Source organism: Leptonychotes weddellii, chromosome 4 (assembly GCF_054177405.1).
Source record: "Leptonychotes weddellii isolate Sample4059 chromosome 4, ASM5417740v2, whole genome shotgun sequence".
In the NCBI taxonomy this organism is placed as follows: domain Eukaryota; kingdom Metazoa; phylum Chordata; class Mammalia; order Carnivora; family Phocidae; genus Leptonychotes; species Leptonychotes weddellii.
In genome coordinates, this window is record NC_138372.1 from 70,393,040 (window position 1) to 70,417,912 (window position 24,873).

Consider the following 24,873-nt stretch of genomic DNA (forward strand, 5'->3'; position numbering starts at 1 on the left):
TTAAAAAAAATTATTCATATTATTTAAATAACTTATTTTTACACAATATCATTTAAATTGTTTTTCTGTTTCAGCATGAAGGAAATTTTTAAATGTTATCATATTCTTTACATTTATGTGTTCATTACTTCAATGAACTGACCATATTCAGAACTAATTAGATTTAAGCTAAGATCTTCAGATTTAAAAGCTCTCTTCACATCAATCTTTTTAGTCCAATTTCCAGCTTTTAGCAAAATAGAATCCCTGAAAAAGAATAACATATCATTTAAATAGTGATCCAAATACTAAATGAAATAATACATTAATCATCAAGGGCAGATTGACCCTTAGATAGGTCCTATCTGGTAGTAAACTGAAGTCAGTACTGAAAACTACTAGCTGCAAATTCTGAGAAGGGAGAAATGGAGTGTCAATGGGGCTACTGCAATCATAATTTTCTAACTACACATTGACCAAACAGCTGATTCCAAGTTGCATTGCCTCATTTCAGGCCCACCTAAAAATATAGTTGACATCAACAACCCATGAGCTTGCCCCTAAATCACTACCACTTTTAAATGGCTATATATAGGATACACGAATTTGTGAGAACTTGAATAGTATCTTTAAAATTCATATAAAATAGTCTATATCCAATAACATCACAAACCAGCAACCAATTTTGTGATTGAACTTATTTTAGCTTTATATAGTCAAGACTGTCTTCAGACTTGTCACAGAGAACAAAGATTTGTACAATGACATATTCTCTATAAATGTGTCACAGCTAGGTGCAGTAAAGTGGTTAACAGTGAAAGGGATGTTCTATTAGGCACCATAGTCCCTTTAGGAACCTTGAATAGACTATTTTGGGAAGGTATCTTCCAGTGCTCTGGCAACAATGAGATTCCCATTTCAGAGTCACTGCTAATCCTGAACTCACAAGTAAAGTAATATGATTAGGAGGATAGGCTCTGAAGTAAGACTGCTTGGGTTAAAATCTAGACTTTGCTATAAACTACCTATATGACCTTAGACAAATTAATTAAACTCTCGGTCTCAATTTCTTCCTCTATTAAATTTAGATAATGATAGCATCTGTCTATACAAAGATTAAACAATTCATTATCTGGAACCTACAGAGAGCTCAAAAAATATTAGCTATACCTATAACTGCTAACTTTAGAGTTTGCCTATGGCATCCTGGGAGAAAATAACAGTATCAGAAAAAAAGGCTGATGTAAAAATCATAGAATGGCATGCTAGAGAATCAGGTGTAAGGGAAGGTAGCTCCTTTATATATTTGAACTGGTTGCCTGATCTTACAATGGAGCTATAGTAGTTTGTTGGATTTTAATTTGGAAATATTAGGTATATCTTGAAGGAGCAGGAGGAAGATAATGAAAGAGTAGTAAGGTTGTGAATGACTGGAGAAAAGCAACAAAATAAGAAAGTTCAACAACAGTGGGGTATAGCTACTCCTAAAGGTCATTTATTCACTTGTTTCAAACCTTGGTGATAGATTTCACACTTTGTTCATTTGAGTACTGACAACAGACCCAATGTGAATACTTCTTTAACAGACAAGAAACTACTCCATTTCAGGGAAAGGAAAATGTAATTTAATTAATCCCACAGTGATTTTAGTACTGTTTCTCAGCAGAATTTTTCTTTCATAGTATATGCTTAGAAATAAAATCAAATGGAAATTGTACACTTACATAATTTTGTGCTTAAAAACCAGCTGATTATCTGCATCACCTATGATTAAGGTAACATAGTGAGAATCTGGTGCTGTTCTTTTAGTTTGTAGCTGTTCAAAGTTTCTTAATATAATGGTCACTAATATTTCCGCCATGGTATCACTATATCTTGCAATCTTTAAAAAAAGGATAGGCATAAAAAGTGTTAAAGATAACCTTACTACTCTTATTCAGCTCCAAGTCAGCTATGGATAGCTTTATTCCTGAAAAGACAATGAAAATACCTAAAAAACAAACAAACAAAAAAACCCCAAAAAATATTTACCTGTTCCACTTCAAGTTCATATTTTGGTAGATACATCACTGTTTCTTTTATTTGTGTTCCAAAAGGGGGGTGTCTATTTAAAATCTAAAAACATTTATATCATTATATTCTTACCACAAGACTAGAAGTTCTTTTAGTAAAACACTTTTTAGCATCAATAGTTTTAATAATGCTTATTACCCAAAACCTTAAATTAAAATACTTATGATTATGACGAGAAAAACAATTTTTTAGAAGAAATAAAGATATAAAAGGTAGGCTTTAAAATTTAGGTAAAATTCAGGTAACATTAGGAATAAGTGAATATTAAATACCAGTTCAAGTTCCCTTGCATCTGTTTCTTCTATTTTTTTAAAGGAGGTCAAACCTGCATTTACCATTGCATTTGACAATGTTATACCTGTGGAAAATTAATCAAATAGCAGTTTTAAACAATCCATTTTAAACTAAATCTATACTTAACTTTTCAATGACATTAGTAAAAAGTTTTTTTAAAGATCCAGATTAATAACTAATTTTTGAAGTTTTATAAAAAAGTTTTCAGTTCAATTATTTGGGCTCTGACATTCAATTGTTCATATTTATTTTTTCAAACTGAAATAAAACATGTATTTGCTTAATAGAAGAAAGAGGAACTCTTTGGTCCACATGATGATTTAACTCTTATTTTTATCATATGTCATCCATGGAGAAAGTACCAAGCGATTCCTACTGTTACGCATTACACTCATATTTGAAAAAAAGACAACATGATTTATGGATGGGAATACTGCTTCATAAAGCTATGGCTCTCTATTTCCTTCTTAGAAATAGAGTTCTAGGTTTCTGTACTGAAATCAGATAATTTTACTCTTCTGTCTAAAATTTCCAATTCCTTTCCATTGCATTTAGAATAAAGTGACAATTTCTTACCATGACCAAACTCCCTTACCTATCTGACTTGACCACAGCCTACCTGTCCCATTTAATTTCCTACCAGTCTCCTCTTGCTGACTACTCTCTAGCCACATTTGCTTTAATTTTGTTCTTCAAATATATCAAGTTCACTTCCATCTTTGCACTGTCTCTGCTTCTTTATGCTTTAAGAAACTTGAATTTAAAATTCTTACACTCACAAATGAATTTAACCAAACCCTGAAATAGGAGATACTGTCAGAAGTATAAAATTCCAAGATATTACAATCTTGCCTAAGGCACATATATTACTGGTGGGGATATTACACTATTTCTTTTTCCATACATTTATCCTTGGGAATTTCTCTTATTCATTCTTAAGATACAACTCCTAGTGTTAATAATTCCTTCATGTTCATTTTCCCTCAAAACTTTTCTTGAATTTTAATTTTTTATAAACATTGCTGAAAATCAATTTGTATTCATTATTTTTTTCCTGATGCTCAGGAAGAACTTAGATTTGCTTTTTTATTTTGATTCTCCCATTTTTCTAATGTATGAATTTTGGTGGGCAATTTTTGCTTCTTTTTCTTCAGCCATACTGAGTAAGTGTAAAAAACACATTGGTGTTCGACAATTTGGAAGGGATAGGATGCAAATGATGCCTGATTGACAATATTCTAGAAAGTCAGAAAGACTCTTTTTCAAATATAATGAAAATTTTCTTAATAATCATTTAACTTAATTTCTAAATTTCTGTAAGTTGTTATTTCCTAAATGTTGTATGGAACCTCCTTCCCACTTTAGAACTCATCTTTTTGAGATGGGTGCAGCATCTGGTTCGCTAGGACTTCAGTAGAAAGGTGAGTCTTAACGTCAAGAATCCCTCCTCTAATTTGACCTTACTTTCACCATCTAATCCCCATCTTCACCCCAGTTCCCAGGACTGGTCAGTTCTCTGCTATCCCACTGATTTCAAACTTCAAGGAAATAAAAAAGCACTTCCTCACAAAATAGTTGGAGATCTTTGTTCTAAGGAATAATGAGACAATCCCTAATAACCGACTACATAATTTTTTAATGTCCCCAAGATGCATATAAAATTATAAAGCTAACAAAGCTGTCAGTCATGGAATAACAACTCTCTTCTTAGAGAGAAGGAGGAATAGGATCACAAAATCAAAGGCACCAAACTGGAGAACTCTAGAGTACTTAGTTATACCCCAGTCTTTGTAACTGGCACCCTCTAGACTGTTTCAGTACATAACTTCAGCTAGATCTCAATAGATAGGAAATAATTAGGCACAATCTTTTGTCTACAGAATCTCTATGAAGATCAGTGCGAATACTGTCCTATTACTGAAAAAAAGAGAAAAAAGTTAAGATATAAATAAGTGACATAATTCTCTGTAATGAATTAGGAATGGCTAGGATTGCTAGCTCTGTACCTTGTCATTGAGAGCAAAACAATCATAAAAGTGGAAGAGAGAGCAACGCATAGTTACCTAATTACTAAAACAAACTTTCACTCTTGGTTTGAGAACAAATTTAAAAATAAGAGTATTCATTTTTATTAGGGGGCGCCTGAGTGGCTCAGTTGGTTAAGCATCTGCCTTTGGCTCAGGTCATGGTCTCAAGATCCTGGGATGGAGCCCCACATCAGGCCTCCCTGCCCAGTGGGGAGTCTGCTTCTCCCTCCCCTCTGATCCTCCTCCCTGGTCATTCTCTCTCTCTCTCCTCTCTCTGCCCCAACCCTCAAATAAAATTTTAAAAAATCTTAAAAAAAAAAGAGCATTCATTTTTATTAGTTACCCAATTGATTTCAAATAGAATCCTTCAGGCAGGAGAAAATGAAAATCAGATTTTCAAGAGAAGTAAAGTTCAGTACCTTATTTATACCTACAAACACATTTTTTCTTAAGGTCTATAAACACCATAGGATAATTTTCCTAACAATGAAAAACAAAATAAACTGCAGACATTGACAAATTGCCTGCCTGTATTCAGTACCTACCAATTTTTTCCAGCTGTTTGGATATATGTAGAGAGTTTTCCCAAAGTTTGCATCTAAAACATTTAGCTAATATCAAACTGTTCAATAGCACAGCAAACTTCTTTTCTTGAACAGCCACAAAATCTGACAACCCTAAAAAAAAGTTTCCAATGTTAAATCTAGTATAATAGTTTACTGGGAAAAATATTGAAAATCCATTAATCCTATAACATACATCTTGTAATTCGTGAGCCATTTCTGAAAATCTTCGCGGTATCTTGTGTCAAAGCAAAGTCTTGAATGGGAATGCATCCTAGCTGAGCCTGAATAAGACTGAATGAAGGAAAGAAGAAATTTCATGATTTTCTTTTAAAAACTATTATCTCATAGTATTTGACATCATTGATTGAAGTATCTCTTCTTAAAATTCCTCTCTGCCTTGATTTCTGTGACACTAGATGATTCTATATCTTGCATCATTATTGTTACAAGTCATTGTTAACTTCTTTCCAACCTCTAAAAGTCCCCTTCTTATTTCTCTACTCTTCTTCATTCCCTCAACCTCTCCTTTTCTCAAAAATCTCATTTCTTCTCAAGACTTTCATTATAATCGCTAGATTGATAAATTTCAAATGCTTACAGGGCACTCTCACTTAGACTATTTCTTTAACCTCAACACATCTAAAATTGTTTTCATATTCTCCTCCAATAGAGTTCTTTTAGCTCTACATATATGTTATTATAGAAAAGCAAGGCACTTTGTGTAACAAACAAATATTTATTAAGTGCCTATGAGTGACAAGCAGAGTATTAGGTCTGAAGATTCTGTTCAACATATGAAGGTTGGTAACATATTAGTTGATTATTAGAAACTAGCAGTTGCTTGGCTACAAAATTTGAGGAGCGGGTGGTAAGAAGGGAGAAAAGGAACTAGCGTACGTTGTACCTACTATATCCCATTTTGCCTGTTTACTTTTCTAACCAGACAATGATGTGCAACTCACCCTATGGATCTAACTAAAATTATCAGACTTATATTAATTTCTTGAAGGTCTCTTGATAAGTCAGGTATACAAAGAGAGCAGAATAATAGTTATATTTCATGGTTTAGTTTTAGCAAACAATATGTGAAAACAGAAGGTAGTAACCAACTCACTTCTCAGAATGGATGCATATAGCTGAAACTATAGACTATTTAATTCTTTTGGCTATAGTGTATCTTCTGAAAGTTATTTTATATTATCTATTAAGAGATGGTTGTAAAGAATAATCTAAAACTTGTATGGAACCACAAAAGACCCCGAATAGCCAAAGCAATTTGAACAAGAAGAACAAAACTGAAGGTATCACCATCCCAGATTTCAAGATATACTATAAAACTATAGTAATCAAAACAGTATGGAACTGGCACAAAAACAGACATATAGATCAATGGAAGAGAACAGAGAGCCCAGAAATAAACCCATGATTATATGGTCAATTAATCTTTGACAAAGGAGGCAAGAATATGCAATGGGAAAAGGACAGTCTCTTCAATAAATGTTGTTGGGGAAACTGGACAGACACATGCTAAAGAATAGAACTGGGCCACTTTCTTACACCATACACAAAAATAAACTCAAAATGGATTAAGGACCTAAATGTGAGACTTGAAACCATCAAAATCCTAGGAGAGAACACAAGCAATAATTTCTCTGACATTTTTCTAGGTAAGTCTCTAAGGCAAGGGAAACAATAGCAAAAACAGCTAATGGACTACATTAAAATTAAAAGCTTCTTCACAGCAAAGGAAGCAATCAATGAAACAAAAAGACAACCTACTGAAAGAGAGAAGATACTTGCAAATGATATATCTGATAAGGAGTTAATATCCAAAATATATAAAGAATTTATACAACTCAACATCAAAAAACCAAACAATCCAATTTAAAAATGGGCAGAAGACATGAATAGACATTTCTACAAAGAAGACATACAGATGGCCAACAGACATATGAAAAGATGCTCAACATCACTAATCATCAGGGACGTGCAAATCAAAACCACAATGAAATATCACCTCATACATGTCAGAACATCTAAAATCAAAAACACAAGAAACAAGTGCTGGTGAGGATATGGAAGAAAAGGAACCCTTTGTACGTACACTGCTGATGGGAATGCAAACTGTTGCAGCCAGGAGAGATCTTAAATGGCTCAGCCAAAGATAATAATAATTATTAATAACCATTTCTTGAATACTTAGCTCCAGGCACTACATTAGATGCTTTGCATACCTATGACAGAAACTGCTAGCTGACTGTCCCATTATCTGTTCTTACCTATACACGAAGATTGTATTTCTCATTCAACTTTGTAGCTAGATACAGCCCTGTTACTAAGATTAGTTAGCAAACTAATAAAAATGATACAAGAACTTTCCAAAAGACTTCTGTATCCTGGCCAACTTAGTAAAGGAAGGATTTTTCCAAAAAGATTTGTGTATAAAGAATAGAAATCCCTCAAATGAATCCTAACTCAGGTACCACATCTTAATCTAGACCAAAGTAGCTATTTGGTTTTGTTTTAAATAGATCTATTTCCTCTTTCATCATTTCAATTAAAGACTATACAAGAACAATAACAAAAGAAATCCTGCAAATGAAGGAAAGTTAAAGGTGTATTATGAAGCTGTACAACACTTTTGAGAGGAGAAGAGTTATTCTGAAGCCATTTTTTTCTGCTTAAGCATAAAATAAGAATGCCCAAAGAAACACCTGAGACAAAGGATCAAGATAGCACATGGAGCCTTCTGTATACTTACTCTTCTTCAAATTCCCTGAAAGGACAGACATACGTATATGTGTGTTTATGTGTGTATGTCTCCATCCATAAAACTACAGGAAAACAAGAAAGCATGCCACTGGTAGACCAGAAAGTTTAATGTTAGAAATAAAATCTATGAAGAGGATCAAATCTATGAGAAAAATAAAACTGGAGGAAATTATCCATAACACATGCAGAAGAATCAATAGACATAATATTGTAATAACTGGCAACGGAGGGTAACTACATTTATCATGGTGAGCATCATGTAATGTGTAGAATTGTTGAATCACTATGTTGTACACCCAAAACTAATACAACATTGTATGTCAACTATACTTCAATTTTTTAAAAAACGCTTTCCTTATAAAAAAAAAATCAACAGATTAAGGAGAGAGAGTCCTGAGATACTTGTCTGAGCAATTTACTGAAATGTTGTATTCTTTTTTTTCCCCCCCCCAGGTGGTATTTCTTTTTTTTTTTAATTTTATTATGTTATGTTAATCACCATACATTCCATCATTAGTTTTTGATGTAGTGTTCTGAGCAGGTAGGTAGTCTGCCCCTGCCACTCTCTCATTTATGAAAAATATTATGCAGTTGTATGTTTTAAGAGGCTAACACAGGAGTGTAGACATTGAGGCCAGAGAGGCAGGTCAGTGCTCTAGGTAATAACAAACACCCAGGAGAGGTAAGGTGACTTTATTCTTTTCTTTTTTAAGATTTTATTTATTTATTTACTTATTTGAGAGAGAGAGATTGTGGGGGTGAGGAGCAGAGGGAGAAGAACAAGCAGACTCTACACTGGGAGAGAAAGTATAAAACGTGGAGGAGAGAGTCAGAAGTTCCAACATTCATCTAGTAGGAGTTCCAGAAGGAGTGAACAGAGAGAATAAAAGAGACATAATTAACTTATAGAAGAAAACTTCCCAGAGCTGAAGAAAGATACAAGTCTACATATTAAGAGAGTCCCCAAAATAAAGAATAAAATACACACCAGAACTTCATGGTGAAATTTCCTAACACAGATAAAGAAAAAAATTATTTTAATATTCCAAAGAGAGAAAAAAGTTATTAACAAAAGACTGAAAACAAATTGGGTCACCAAGAATGGATGCAAGAAGAACACTACCAAAGAAATTTCTGAAGAATAATTTAGCCAAACTCATTCAAATGAAAGGGCAAATTATATTTTAGGCTGTCGGGCTCCCTGCTCCACAGAAAGGCTGCTTCTCCCTCTCCCACTCCCCCTGCTTGTGTTGCCTCTCACGCTGTGTCTCTCTGTCAAATAAATAAATAAAATCTTAAAAAAATAATTACTTAAGAATGTACCCAGCAGAATAAACTGTATATGTAACAAAAAGGCAGAAATTTTAAAAAGCAAGAAGTAAGCAAAGAAATTAGTGAAAAAAAAATTAGGTAAGTCTATAATCTTTAATGCACACTAAAATATTTTGAAGTAACAACTGGAACTAAAATCCCAAAGATCTGAATAAACATGGAAGAGAACAAGAAGTAGGAGGGAAGTGAAAATGTGATAAGGTTTTGACTCACAAGGGGCAAGTTTAAAATGTTCATTTTCTATAGATATTGGTGGAAAAATACAAATCTACATATGCAATATAGAATTTTAAAGGAAGAGCTAGCTAGAAGAACAAAAACAAAGAAAACCTGATACATCCAAAAAGAGGCAGAAGAGGCAAAAGAAAAAAATTAGTGAGAAAAAAGAAATAAACAAGCAATAATAACGCTAAGAAAACATAAAATAAGAGTAAGTCTAAACATATCAGTAATTATAATAAATGTAAATGTACTGAATTCCTCAAAAGAATTCTGAGGTCGGATTAAAAAATAGTAACAAAATCTAGCTATATGTTATCTATACAAATTATATTTAAAATAAAACAATATGAAAAAAGAATTAAAAAGATATACAAAATAAAACTAGCAATATTAATATTAGACAAAATAGAATTAAAAGCAAAAAGTATTCAATAGGACAGTTAGTTGACTCATCTACCCAGCTCCTTTCCATCTAGCAGCAGATAGGACAAGATAGGACAAGAAAGGCAACATGGACATGTGAGCCTATTGTTCTGTAGTATCTAAAATATGTCTAAATATACAGGTTAAGTACAACTTCTTTTTTTTTTTTAAGATTTATTTATTTATTTGAAAGGGAGGTAGGGGGAAAGAGAGAGAGAGAGCATGAGCAGAGCGAGGGGCAGAGGGAGAGAGAGAATCTCTAGCAGACTCCCTGCTGAGCACAGAGCCAGACACAGGGCTTGATTTTACGACCCTGAGATCATGACCTGAGATGAAACCAAGACTCAGTTGCTTAACTGACTGAGCCACCCAGGCACCCCTAGTACAACTCCTTTTATGCACAATTCTAAGACGATTTCCTTATGATCTGCTCCTTTGTTTATTCCATAACTCCTACTAAACTTTTATAGTCATTCTCACAGTCCACACCTAACTAGACAATATGTCACTCTTCTGCCTACTGCATACCTATTCCTTTTTTATCTGCTTTTCTAAATGGTCTAGGGATGTATATATTCCCTTGAATCACCTGATGTCACATTTCTAGATCCATTATATAATCTTACTATATTTTCCTTAAACAATATAATGAATTTCTCTTTTGAATAATAAAATTCTACATGAAAAATGAGAGATATCTCACTTTGAGTAACACAATTAGCAAACTACTCTTAGTAGCAAAATATACAACTTAGTGCCTAGGAAACACATCATTCATATATTCATTTACAATTCACACAGAACAATCATAAAAATTAACCATGTACTAAGCCACAAGTAAAATCACAATATATATCATAAAGCAGAACACTGACAGGCCACATTCTCTAATTACAACCCAATAAAAGTAGAAAATAACAATAAAAGAATGACTTTAAGAATTTTAAAAAACAATTTTAAATAATTCTTAAAGAGGAAATTAAAATTAAAATTACCCTTAAAAAGAATAGAAATAGATTTAAAAAATCTATAGAACAATGCCAAAGTGGTACTTACTAGAAAATGTGTAGTCTTAAATATTTTATGGAAAACAAGAAAAACAAAATAAATGGAGCAAACATATAGTAAAAAAAAAATTACAAAAAGAAGAAAGTAAAAGGAAGAAAATAAAGATAAAATCAGAAATTAATGAAATAGAAAAATAAATGGCTTGAAAAGATCAAAATATAGAAACCTTTGGAAAATCCAATTAAGAAAAAGAAGAGATGACACAAATAATATTAGGAATTAGAAAGTTGACATTACATTTTCAGAGGGAATTTTTAACTTATTAGAGAACAAAATATGTCAAACAGACAAGCTGGATGAAATTAATGCTATCTCAGGAACATATAAGTTAGCAAAAACTGATTCAAGAAAAGTTAGAAACCCTGCAAAAACAAAGAACATAAAAGACACTTTCAGATTCACGACAATGACAACCCAAAAGAGGTTGCTCTCTACCCTGAACTCAAACCTGTTTTTATATACAAGTGAGAAGGAGGATAATAGATCCCAGAACCTAATCCCAAAAGTGTGAGGAATTCCTTGGTGGTGCAACACTGGATACTAGACCCTGAAAAACAGTGATGAGACAAGGATGTTTGTTCTCAAGCAAGGACAGTATATTAGAAGTTTCACCTACAAGTTAAGGAGAAAAAAGAGTTTTAACTATTAGAAATCAAGAGATAAGGGGCGCCTGGGTGGCTCAGTTGGTTAAGCGACTGCCTTCGGCTCAGGTCATGATCCTGGAGTCCCGGGATCGAGTCCCACATCGGGCTCCCTGCTCGGCAGGGAGTCTGCTTCTCCCTCTGACCCTCACCCCTCTCATGCTCTCTCTCTCTGTCTCATTCTCTCTCTCAAATAAATAAAAAATCTTTAAAAAAAAAAAAAGAAATCAAGAGATAAAACTATCCCACAGATATGATTGTCTATCTAGGAAATCCCTGCAAACCAAATGAAGGACTTCCAGTACTCTTGAGAGTTCAGTAAGATAGATAAAACAATCAAAATTGAAAAACCAGTGGCCTTAAAACAAAAACAAAAACCCAGTAGCCTTTTTATATACCATCCATAACTGATTACAAAATACAATGTTATGCAATTTTTAAAAAGGACTCTTCTGTTCACAATATCAAACTCCATAAAATACCAAGAAATAAACCTACCAAGAAATACAAAACTAAATGATATATTATAAAATGTCACAGAAAGACATAAAAACCTGAATAAATGGAGAAAGATACCATATTCCTAGACAGATTCAGAACTGTAAAAACAAGAATCTTCCAAAACTAATCTATAAAACCAATTTCAACAGAACTTTTTACAGATCTTGATGAGCTGATTCTAAAATTCACAGGGAGGAAAAATAGCCAAAAACATTTTTAGAAGAACAAAAAGGAGGAACTTGCCTTATCATATTACAAAACTTCCAATAAAAGAATAGCAAGTAAAACAATGTGGTATTGTCATAGCAACAAAATAAATAGACTAGACTAACAGTTAAGTGTCCAGAAACAGATCATTAGGAATTTAGTTTATGAGAAGGTGGCATTTCAAAACAGTAGGCAAAGAGGGGCGCCTGGGTGGCTCAGTCGTTAGGCATCTGCCTTCAGCTCAGGTCATGATCCCAGGGTCCTGGAATCGAGTCCCACGTCTGGCTCCCTGCTCCACGGGAAGCCTGCTTCTCCCTCTCCCACTCCCCCTGCTTGTGTTCCCTCTCTCGCTGTCTCTCTCTCTGTCAAAAAAATAAAATCTTTAAAAAAAAACAAAACAGTAGGCAAAGAGAAAATAGCAACATATTTATCAAACACTTCTGACTACCTTTCAGGGACAAAATATAAATTCCTAACTTATACCATATAAAAAATTAACTCCAGATGCCTTATAAGAAGACTACAGGTAAAAATAAAATGGTTTGCAAGTATTAGAAGAAATGATAGGAGAAGTCTCTGTGGCAGAGACTGCTTTGCCTACCCAACATTCACTCTCTTTCCTTCTTAATAGCAGAACCCCAATTTTAATCTAGGCACACTACTGCCAAGATATTTCCCAGTCTCCTTTGCACTTAGGGGTAGTCATATAACTAGTGCAAACTGTTATCAGGACTTCCAAGAAGTCTACTAAAAAAGAGAAGATACTCAAATGTAACAGCTGAAGACCTCACAGTCATTTTGGACAATAAGGTGACCTTGAAATAGAAGTTATGTGTGATGGCAGAACTGAAAGATAGAAACCCAAGTACTGATGATACCACGAAGCCACCATATCTACCTTAGACTATCCACTTTGAGCTCTCTTCTGTGAAAGAAAAGTAGCCTGTCTTCTTCAAGCTATTGTTAATTCATTTTATTACATAGTTTTACACAGTTGAACCTAATCCTAAGAAATACAGGATAGGAAAAAACTTCCTAAAAGACAAAACCTAGAACTTATAAGGAAAAGATTAATATGTATGATTTTATAACTATTTAAAACTTCTGCATAAAACCAGATAATACACATATTTCCTCCTAATAATCAGGGATTTGCAAATTTTTAAATACAATTTTCACCCATTAGATTGACAAAACTTTAAAGATACAAAACAAGTATTAGGATGTGTGGAAATAGTCACTCTTTTTACACTATGGGTGGGAATTGTAAATCAGAGAAGCCTTTTCAAAGGCAATTTGGCAATATATATTAAATCTTCTCATGTATATACATTTTCACCCAGAAATCTTTGAAAAATATGATATAAACACCAGGAAGCTCATTTCAGCACTATTTGTAATAGTAAAAATTTGTAAGCCATCTAATTCTTCATCAACAAAGGAGTGGTTAAAAATTATATTTATAGACTACATTGCTATTAAAGTATACGTTGCCGTTAAAATAAATAAGGTTGACGTGTATATATACTGATATAGAATCTTTTTATTTTATTTTTTTATTATGTTCAACTAGCCAACATATAGTACATCATTAGTTTTTGATGTAGTGTTCAACGATTCATTAGTCATGTTATTAAACCCACTGCTCATCACAACACATGCCCTCCTTAATTCCATTACCTGGTTACCCCCTCCCCCGCCCCCTCCCTTCTGTAACCCTCAGTTTGTTTCCCAGAGTCCAGAGTCTCTCATGGTTTGTCTCCCTCTCTGATTTCTTCCCATTCAGTTTTCCCTCCCTTCCCCTATGGTCCTCATGGCACAACAAGAACAATAATTACGATTTTTTTGGTAGTAGACATTACATAGGTTTATTAGCACACATATTTGTGCTAAATAAATAGGAAATTGGAAGGAAGCACAGCAAATTACTGATAATAGCTACTTCTGGGGAAGAAAGAAGGGGAGGTCAAGACAGAACTTACTCTCTGATTTATAAATTTTTGACTCTTTAAAAATTAATCTATGCCTTACTTATATAATAACAAGAAACAAATGAAGAAGAAAAGAAATCACTGATTTGAAAATACATCTTATGAGTCAATTGAAAAATACCAGTTAAAACAAACAGAGCTACTGCTGAGTACAAAAGATCTGGGAATTAAAGTTATGAAAAATAAAAAACAGCCTTAAATTAAAGGTCAGAAACTTGGAAGAATAAAAGTTTAAAACTAAGAAGATTAACATCTACTTAAAAAAAAAAACAAAACAGATCTGAAATTCAGCACAGTAACAGGGATCTGAGAGACACATGAAAGTGGTAACTATTAGCCATCATCACCTACCAAAAAACTGTACATTTTGGATTAAGAAAAGACTCCACACAGTTCTCTCTTCCTGGTCACATTCAAGTAGATGCAGAAAGGTGGGAAATTATAATAGGAAACTAAATTATGATATTTATAAAAAATTATAAAATCATCAATTCTAAAATCTGACAGCCCCAATCAAAAGAATGTATGACCCAATTTAAGGGAAGGTAAATGGAAGCATTAAAGCTGCAAATAAAGTGTTCCTAAGAAGATGCTTGTGGAAATATACCTTGATTTAATTTGACCCAATAGTTGACGCAACAGAGTATATGGGAAAAAAATCATTGAGAGAAGCAAGAGACCTAGGTTCTAGTTCTAGCTCAGTCTCTAATATTGCAATAAAATCTTGGGAAAATCACAGCTTATCTGGGCATTACTTACTTCATTTGTAAAATGAAAGGACTAGACTATATAGTCTCTAAGGGTATTTCAATTTCTAGAAAAATATAGCTAAGAAACAGAACATTATCTTCTGTTGTCCAAGCTATAGATCTGCCTGTTGAGCTGTATACAACTGTGAGAAGTTTGTTTCCAGGACTTCAAGGCATGTGGGAGATAAAATTCAATGGAATGTAAGGAAGTATCCCGGAGAGAGTGACCTCCTCTACCTAAGGAGGAAAAACAAATTCTTTGGATAACAGGTTTTATTGAAGTACATAAAAAAGTCATCTCACATGAAATCACATCATCTAAGTCAAAAAGTTTAACAGTAAGACCTAAATACTCAGAAAATCAACCACTAAGGCAAGCAGAAAAGAATATCATTGATTTGTGATGGCAAACTGTAAAAGTCACAATTTACAATGTAGTCTTAGTTTAATCTTCTAATTACTATTCCTCTATACAAACTTTCCATTCTCGGTAGAATAGACATTCCACTGTCATATATGCATTCTCTCACTCATGTTTTTACTTTTACTATTTGTCTCTCCCAGAATGCCACTATCATTTAATATACATCTATTATATGTGTTTTCATACTGTCCATTATCTTTATACACATGGTTCTCATTCAAGATAACTTGAAAACTCCTGATGATGACAAACTTAACTTTCTATCATTACCTTGCTTTAGCAGAACACACTCTCAAAAAATGTTTGTTGATTTAAAAAATTCACAAATCATCTATTTTAATTGAAGTTAGGGTTTTGGACATTAATTTCACATCTATATTCTGACACCTTATTTTTATGTAAATGTGTTCTTTTTTGTATTAAGGAAAACAAATTTAAAATAAATTTTAAAACTAAAAAAAGTTTTATAAATATGAATCACAAATGGTAGTATTTTAAGACATTTAACAATCATCTTTACCAATTTACTTTCATTTCTCTTGTTTTAATTCTTCCTTCCATTGGAAATCTATAAATAAAAACACAGGGCAAAACTTTTATTATTACTACTTATTTTAACTGAACAGAACCTTTAAAAAATTATTTAAGACATATTTAATTTCCATACCTGATAGTTACCCGATTTGGATCTTTGTTCAAAGTATTCAGTGTTTTCTTTTCATTTATCCTTAACTGCACATCTGCAAATTCCTTGCAGCTGGCTATCATTGTGACCTATAAAATTTCATCATTTGCCCATTTACTTATATCCCTTCTTTACTTCTTTCCTCTCATCTTCTTTCCCTGTATTTACTTATTTTCCAAGCTGCCTTGGGATATCACAGCTTTATCATTTAAAATGTGTAATAGAATTAAAAATTCACTTTATACATTTTGCTTCTTTAAGGATTCATCCATTCACTAATAAGTGTTTACAAACACTTGTTATATGCCAGACATTATGCTAGAGACTGGGACTACACCAATAAGATCATAAAGATTAACAAAATAAAATTTAAAATATTCAGTCTTGTTCCTACCACAAAGTAAGCACTCAATTAATGTAGCTGTCATTTCTACTATTATATTATTATTCACTCTTCTGTAGTTTGCAAATCATTATCCTGAATGACACGAATTTTGTAATGGAAAGAATGCTTTAGATATTAAGAAATTTGTATTACAGAGCCTAGTTCTGCCAGATGACTTTGAGCAAAGCACTCCTTGTGCTTTGGTTTCTCACATCTGTAACATGAAACTAACCTCCGCTCTAATCCTCTTACTCACTGAACTTAAAATAAGATTAGTTAATGTTAATGTCAGGGATTTTCTACTCTCGATTCCCTTAGTTAAGAATAATATTTACACAAAAAGACAAGCATTCTAGTTTTCATCAGTTTTTGTGCAATTTTTGTATAATAATCTCATTACAAAAATCAACTTAGATATTTTAAATAAAAATTAATGGTTAAATTTGAGAATAACAATAAATATCTTGTTGCATATTCATGTCCCCTATAAAGGGAGAAAGGACCACTACAGTTCTCAGGTATCAACAACATGACAATCGTTCTATTTACTGCTATAGCTGTAAAGTTGCCCTCACTGTTGATATCTTAGTATAACCTTGTTTTCACTCCCACTCCTCCACAATCACTGCTTTTTTCTGGTCTATCACCAATACTATCCTATTTCTACTATTATTCTGATGCAAAAGATTTAGGGAAGAATTGCAAGTACGTGGCACACATGTCCAACATTGTCCATCACTCACAGCAGACTTGCCTAATATATCATGCCACATCATCCTGGTCTTTCTCAACAAAGTATACTTGGTAGCCACTACCAAGGTAATTGGCATTATCACTTCAGTTGAAAGGTAGTTGCCATCCCCACTTTGGGTATGTATATAAATTTTCTTAGCCCTGATACAGAGATACAATTGAAAATTTATTGTAAAGAGTAATATTCCATATCTCATGATCAAAGGTATATAAGATGGAGAGACACAGCACTACTAGAAAATGCTTTCTTGTCTGCTCACTCATTCTTAAATTGCATGAGATATGCAAATTAGTTGTTTCCCTACTATTATTTTATACTATATCATTACATATTTATTTTCTAGTGACAACTAATTTACCAGATCTAATAAAGTCTCTTTTCCACTGATGGTACAAAATTTCTTCACTGTCTCAAATGTAATGTAATACCAAGCCATCAATCTTCCTGCCTCTGTGGAAAAAGATGAAAAAGAAACATTCACTCCAGTTGAAACAACTTGCTTTTTCATCAGTTTAACAAACATTCCTTAACATCTGTTCTATGCCTGTAAGAGCATCAGGTACAAAAGACACACCAGAAAATCTAGAAGACACAGTTTCCAGAATTTATAGGTTGGCGAGGGAGATAACTATATGAAAAATAGCCAGACTAGAGGACAAAATCCAGTTAATGATAATATTTACATATACAAGGGGCACCTGGGTGGTTCAGTTGGTTAAGCATCCAACTCTTGACTTTGGCTCAGGTCATGATATCAGGGTCATGAGATGGAGCCCGGCATTGGGCTCTGTGCTCAGCCTGAGTCTGCCTGAGATTCTCTCTCCGATCTCCCTCTGCCCCTCCTTACTCTGTGCACACACACTCTCTCTCTTTCTAAAATAAATAAATAAATCTTTAAAAAATATATTTACATATACAAGCTTAAGTACAGAAGAAATTAAATCTAAGAGAATGGTCAGTGTGGGATGCCTTAGTAGAGAAAATGGGGCTTGAGCAGGATTTAAAAATAAATAATATGCCTTGGCAGAAAAGAAAAGCGGTCATGACCTCAGTAAAAAAATCAAGACTTACTTATCAAAACAGCAAAGTTAAAGACTATCTTTAGGGTCGCCTGGGTGGCTCAGTCAGTTAAGCATCTGACTCTTGATTTCAGCTCAGGTCATGATCTCAGGGTCATGAGACTGAGCCCCACGCTGGGCTTGTGCTGGGCATGGAGCCTGCTTAAGATTCTCTCTCTCCCTCTCCTGCCACTCTCTAAAAAAATTTTTTTTAAAAAGACTATCTTTAGAATACTTTAGTGAGAGATATGGCTTGATAGTGACTATGAGTTCAGGTGAAACTGACTTGCTTTGAGTCACTGCTCCATCACTTAGTAGGTAGGTGATCATTTGCAGGTTATTTTACCAGTTTCTTAATGTAATTTGGGGATAATAGAAGTATATATGTCACATGTTTGTTGTGAAGATTAAATGCAATATTATATGTATAGTACTTAGCACAGTGCCTAACAGTAAATAAATGTTGCCTACTTTTATTACCAAAACATGATGAATAATAGACTATGAGGGCCTGAAAGAGCCTTGAAATGCTAACAAAGGAGTTTAGATTTTGGATTTGATTTATAAAATAACAGGGGACCACTTAAACTTCTTGAGCAATATTTAATTAAATTGACATTTGAAAACAAATTGTTTTGGAAATAGAACATTGAGTTGGCTGGAAGTAGCAGTATGGGTAAAGCAGGGGTAAGCAAAAGATGAAATTCATTTGAAAAGTTACTGGTTTCAATTACAAATTGTCAAAAACATTATAAAGAATTTCAAGCCTTGTGAGCACACACAGGAAACAGCTGGGAAGAAAAAAATTGCATACTGCTCCTATAGGTTTTGCTGAAGAAGGGAAGAATTGGACATTCCATCAGACATATAGGCATCAAGGACATCGTAGAGTTGACAGAACTAAGAATCAGGAAGAGAAGTAGCCGGGGAAGCTTAAAAGCCACTTTATCAATTAAGATCCTGGTGGATATGTTCAAACAAAATGCGGGTGATGCAGTGGTTCATAAAAGGCAGCTTCTGAGAGCAGTGTGTAAGATACAGAGAATATGGTTACCATGGGAACAAGTATGTTAACCTTTAGGATATATTTAAAGATGCTCCTCTTATTCTTGATGTTTATAAATTAATATAAGGTTTCTCCCTGCTAGAGAAAATGAAAGGTTTGAGAAAAGACTTGATGCTTGCTGGCTTATTAGAAAGGATGAAAGAGGGGCGCCTGGGTGGCTCAGTTGTTAAGTGTCTGCCTTCGGCTTGGGTCATGATCCCAGCGTCCTGGGATCAAGCCCCCATCGGGCTCCCCACTCAGCGGGAGGCTGCTTCTCCCTCTCCCACTCCCCCTGCTTGTGTTCCCTCTCTAGCTGTCTCTCTCTGTGTCAAAAAAAAAAAAGTCTTTAGAAAGGATGAAAGATTCCTAGGTAAGGTATAAAAATAACTTAGAAAGGAGGAATTCCTTCTTACACCAGAGGGTCAGGCTTTTTATTCTATTTAAGCATTCAACTGATTGATGAAAATCACCCACATTAGGAAAGGCAATCCGCAGGGCACCTGGCTGGCTCAGTTGGAGCTTGCAACTCTTGATCTTGGGGTTGTAGGTTGGAGCCCCACTCAATTTTCATTGAGTCAAAATAGAAGGATTGGAAAAAATTTAAAAGATTTGCAAGTGAAGGTGGAATTAAAGATGCAACTTTTAATCAATATGGTATTGAATGATGAATATTCTTATAATAGCAAATTCAGGATATTTCAAAGTAAAGGCCATAGGATTGGGGGGTGGGGTAGAAATAGAGGCCATGGGAATACACCTCCCACATCTCTTACTACCAGAAGTGACTGACTGATGGCTCCAGCTATTATACTCTGAATCTATCACTATGTTTATACCAAGATCATACTTCTCATGAGATGCTCCAAACCAATGACTAAGCATGGCAGGAATATTAAGGTAGGCCTATAAGACAAGAACTCCTTGGATAGGGAACTTTGAATTAAAGATTCTCCATCAGCTTTGCTAAATGGCCTTAGCACTGCATTTTAGGTTAAAATTCTCTTTCCTTCTTTCCTTCTTTGAAGCAAACAACTAAACAATTCATGTAACCTCATAAAAAGAACACTAACCTCAATAATTATCCTAATAAAAATACTAACACAGTTTAAAAGACATGTTACATTCCTCATAAAGTTATACATACATACATAGACACATGCATGCATACATACATAAACACTTTGTGTGTGTTTTTTTTAAATAACTTAGTGGTGTAAGGTGTAATAAGAGTTGAGGCTACCGAGTTATAAACACAAAAGACAATATGTTCAGAGACTGGACATTGGGTAATATGTACTTTCAAGGCACAGTACATGGCCAACCTGGGCCCAGAGAAGACCAGGTAAAAGGGCATCATGTGCAGTGCTGTATTATTCTGAGAATTCGGCTACTTTCAGCTAGATTTGTATAGCTTATGTTAAACTGCTATGGTTAATTTTAGGTGTCAACTTAACTGTCAACTGGCCATAGAGTACCTCTATATTGGGTCAAATATTATTCTGGATGTGTCTGTGGAGATGTTTTTGGATGAGATTAACATTTGAATCAGTAGACCAAGTAAAGACTGCCTTTTTTTTTTTTTACTGAAAGATTTTATTTTTAAGTAATCTCTACACCCAATGTGGGGCTCCAACCTACAACCCCAAGATCAAGAGTTGCAAGCTCCAACTGAGCCAGCCAGGTGCCCTGCGGATTGCCTTTCCTAATGTGGATGATTTTCATCAATCAGTTGAAGACTTAAACAGAATAAAAAGCCTGACCCTCTGGTGTAAGAAGGAATTCCTCTGCCTCACTGCTTTGAGCTGGGACATGGGTCTTTTCTTGAGTTTGGACTTGAACTGAAACATTGGCTCTCCTTGGGTCTCAAGACTGCCAGCTTTAGGCTGGAATTTACACCATCAATTCTTCTGGTTCTCATGCCTTCACACTCAGACTAGAACTGTACCATTGGCTCTCTAGACCTCTATCTTACTGACTGCAGATCTTGGGACTTCTAAGCCTCCATACTCATGTGAGCCAACTACTTACAATAAATTTTATTTATCTAGCTAGCTAGCTAGCTAGCTATCATCTATCAACTTTGTGTGTGTGTGTGTGTAAATATTTATATATGTGTGTGTGTATATATATATATATATATACACATATATATATAATATGCATGTATATGTATAGCCTGGACATGGAATGACAGAAGAATTAAAGAGAAATCAAAGATATCAAATATTTCATAATCTCAAGCTTGGCAAAATGGTTATGCTATTGAGAATGATAGGCAAATATATAGATAGAGATATACTTTCTAACCTTGGACAAAAGAGAGCAACAACTCATATTTATGGTAAAAATTTTTTACATTGATTAACCCCTTTGATCATCACAACAACCCAATAATGTAAGTAGGACACATAATATATTCCTGTTTTGCAGATGAATAAACTAAGGTTCAGTGAGCATAAGGTCACAGCTAGCAAGTGGTAGAATTGGGAATGAAATCCAGGTTTTGGAACCCAACTTTTATGTTCATTCCATTTCACAGTATTCCAAGTCAAATTAACTGTTACATGCTTCTGGATGTCAAGTTCCATGTTATTTATGTAAGTAAAGACTTCAACAGAAAATTGAGCACTGGGGCACCGGGGTGGGCTCAGGCAGTTAAACGTCCCACTCTTGATTTTGGCTCAGGTCATGATCTCAGTTTCCTGGGATCGAGCCCTGCATGGGTTCTGTGCTCAGTAGAGTCTGCTTGTCTCTCTCCCTCCCTCTTCTTGCTTTTGCTATCACTCTTGCACTCTCTCTCTCAAATAAATAAATAAAAACTTAAAAAAACCAAATAAATCTAAAAAAAAGAAAAAGAAAATTGAGCACAAATTTTGTAAAGAAGGTGAGAACCAAAATCAAAATTACAGTTTTGAATTCATTTATGTATTGACTGTAGCTGAAGCTTGAAGGTAAACCATGTTTTTAAGAAAATAATCATAAACGGGAATGAAGGTCCAAGGTCTGCAACTTCAAGAAACCCACAGTAAAGCAAAATGGTGAGCAAAGAGAGATCGCTAAAGCAGAGGAAAATTAAAAGATTACTAAGAGGAAAATTAGTCAGGTAATAGTCACTGATGATGGAGAAGGATCATCATAGATCATTTATTTGGTATATTCAAGAGTAGAAGGAATGGTATCCATGTATTCAAGAAGTTCCACAGGGAAGGAATGATAGTAGGAATTAGATTCTTGAGAGTGAAAGTACCTAAAGAATAGATGAAGTTACATTAATGATTCTCATGCCCCCTCTAATGAGACACCCTAGAATACACAAAAGATAATTTTCACAAACAAAATTATGTTTATCAGGGGCGCCTGGGTGGCTCAGTCATTAAGCGTCTGCCTTCGGCTCAGGTCATGATCTCAGGCTCCTGGGATCGAGCCCCGCTTCGGGCTCCCTGCTTGGCGGGAGGCCTGCTTCTCCCTCTCCCACTCCCCCTGCTTGTGTTCCCTCTCTCGCTGTGTCTCTGTCAAATAAATAAATAAAATCTTTAAAAAAAAAAATTTATGTTTATCAGAAGGACCATGGGAGAAAGAAAAAACAGTTATATATCTAGGGCCGAGAGTAAGGGCAATAAATTGCTTTAAAAACAACCTTATATAAATAGATGAAAAGAACCAATCAGAGATCAAGAGCACAATAAATGAAATTAAAAATACATTTGATGGAATAAATAGGCTGGATGAAGCAGAGGAACAAATTAACAACCTGGAAGACAGTAACAAAAAGTAACCAAACTGAGCAAAGGAGAGGAAAGAAAATTATGCAAATTGAGAATACTCTTAGGGAACTCAGTGATTCCCTCAAGTGTAATAACATTTGCATTATAGGGACCTGAGAAGAAAAGGGAGAAAAGGGGGCAGAAATTTATTTGAAGAAATAATACCTGAAAACTTCCCTAATCTGGGGAAGGAAACAGACATTTAGATCCAGGAGGCACATAGATCCTCCCAAAAATTCAACCCTAGGAGGTCCACACCAAGACACATAGTAATTAAAATGGCAAAAAAACAGAGATAAAGAAAAAATTTTAAAACCTTATATTAAATACAAGTAAAAACATGATACAAAGTCATACATTTCTAAACTATGGTTGCAAATATATAAAAAATGCATTAAAAAATGGAAGGATACATGTCAAATGCTAACAGTAGGATTCCGATTTCTTAACAACTTTTCTATAGCTCCCAACTTCTATTAAGGATTAATTTGAAATAATGAAGTCAATATTTCCACCATGAAACTTTTTTTTTCCCCAAAATAAATATGTGGGGTTTTTTTTATTAACACATAATGTATTATTTGTTTCAGGGGTACAGGTCTGTGATTCATCAGTCTCACACAATTCACAGGACTCACCATAGCACATACACACCCCAATGTCCATCACCCAGCCATCCCACCCTCCAACCCCCCCTCCCCTCCAGCATCCCTCAGTTTGTTTCCTGAGATTAAGAGTCTCTTACGGTTTGTCTCCCTCTCTGGTTTCGTCTTGTTTCATTTTTCCCTCCCTTCCCCTATGATCCTGTCTTGTTTCTCAAATTCCTCATATCAGTGAGATCATATGATAATTGTCTTTCTCTGATTGACTTATTTTGCTTAGCAAAATACCCTCTAGTTCCATCCATGTCATTGCAAATGGCAAGATTTCATTTTTTTTTTGATGGCTGCATAATATTCCATTGTATATATACAACACCTTCTTTATCCATTAATCTGTTGATGGACATCTAGGCTGTTTCCATAGTTTGGCTATTGTGGACATTGCTGCTATCAACACTGGAGTGTACGTACCCCTTTAGACCACTACATTTGTATCTTTGGGGTAAATAGCCAGTAGTGCAATTGTTGGGTCGTAGGGTAGCTCTATTTTCAACTTTTTGAGGAACCTCCATACTGTTTTCCAGAGTGGCTGTATCAGCTTGCATTCTCACCAACAGTGTAGGAGGGTTCCCCTTTCTCTGCATCCTCGCCAACATTTGTCATTTCCTGACTTGTTAATTTTAGCCATTCAGACCAGTGTGAGGTGGCATCTCATTGTGGTTTTGATTTGTATTACCCTGATGCCAAGAGATGTGGAGCATTCTTCACGTGTCTGTCGGCCATTTGTATGTCTTCTTTGGAGAAATGTCTGTTCATGTTGTCTGCCCATTTCTTGATTGAATTATTTGTTCTTTGGGTGCTGAGTTTGATAAATTCTTTATAGATTTTGGATATTAGCCCTTTATCTGATAGGTCATCTGCTAATATCTTCTCCCATTCTGTCGACTGTCTTTTGGTTTTGTTGACTGTTTCCTTTGCTGTGCAAAAGCTTTTTATCTTGATGAAGTCCCAGTAGTTCATTTTTGCCCTTGCTTCCCTTGCCTTTGGCAATGTTTCTAGGAAGAAGCTGCTGTGGTTAAGGTCGAAGAGGTTGCTGCCTGTGTTCTCCTCAAGGATTTTGATGGATTCCTGTCTCACATTTAGGTCTTTCATCCATTTTGAGTCTATTTTTGTGTATGGTGTAAGGAAATGGTCCAGTTTCATTCTTCTGCATGTGGCTGTTCAATTTTCCGAACACCATTTGTTGAAGAGACTGTCTTTTTTCCATTGGACATTCTTTCCTACTTTGTCAAAGATTAGTTGACCATAGAG

General features: G+C 34.5%; 1 protein-coding gene across 3 annotated transcripts in view; it reads right to left on the bottom strand.

Annotated features, from left to right (window-relative positions):
• The window catches only part of HFM1 (helicase for meiosis 1), a 133,270-nt gene that overhangs the window by 63,100 nt on the left and 45,297 nt on the right, over nucleotides 1-24,873 (bottom strand). For all 3 annotated transcript variants that reach the window (XR_014144984.1, XM_031021179.2, XM_081818775.1), the window contains exons 21-29: nucleotides 17,452-17,543; nucleotides 15,937-16,043; nucleotides 15,790-15,837; nucleotides 5,133-5,230; nucleotides 4,919-5,050; nucleotides 2,325-2,410; nucleotides 2,011-2,094; nucleotides 1,704-1,861; nucleotides 143-246 (exon numbers count right to left, since the gene is read on the bottom strand). Coding sequence is in view for 2 of the 3 variants with exons in the window: in XM_031021179.2 (XP_030877039.2) it covers nucleotides 143-246; nucleotides 1,704-1,861; nucleotides 2,011-2,094; nucleotides 2,325-2,410; nucleotides 4,919-5,050; nucleotides 5,133-5,230; nucleotides 15,790-15,837; nucleotides 15,937-16,043; nucleotides 17,452-17,543 (909 nt within the window). In the remaining variant the exon portion in view is untranslated. The remainder of the gene's footprint in view (nucleotides 1-142; nucleotides 247-1,703; nucleotides 1,862-2,010; nucleotides 2,095-2,324; nucleotides 2,411-4,918; nucleotides 5,051-5,132; nucleotides 5,231-15,789; nucleotides 15,838-15,936; nucleotides 16,044-17,451; nucleotides 17,544-24,873) is intronic.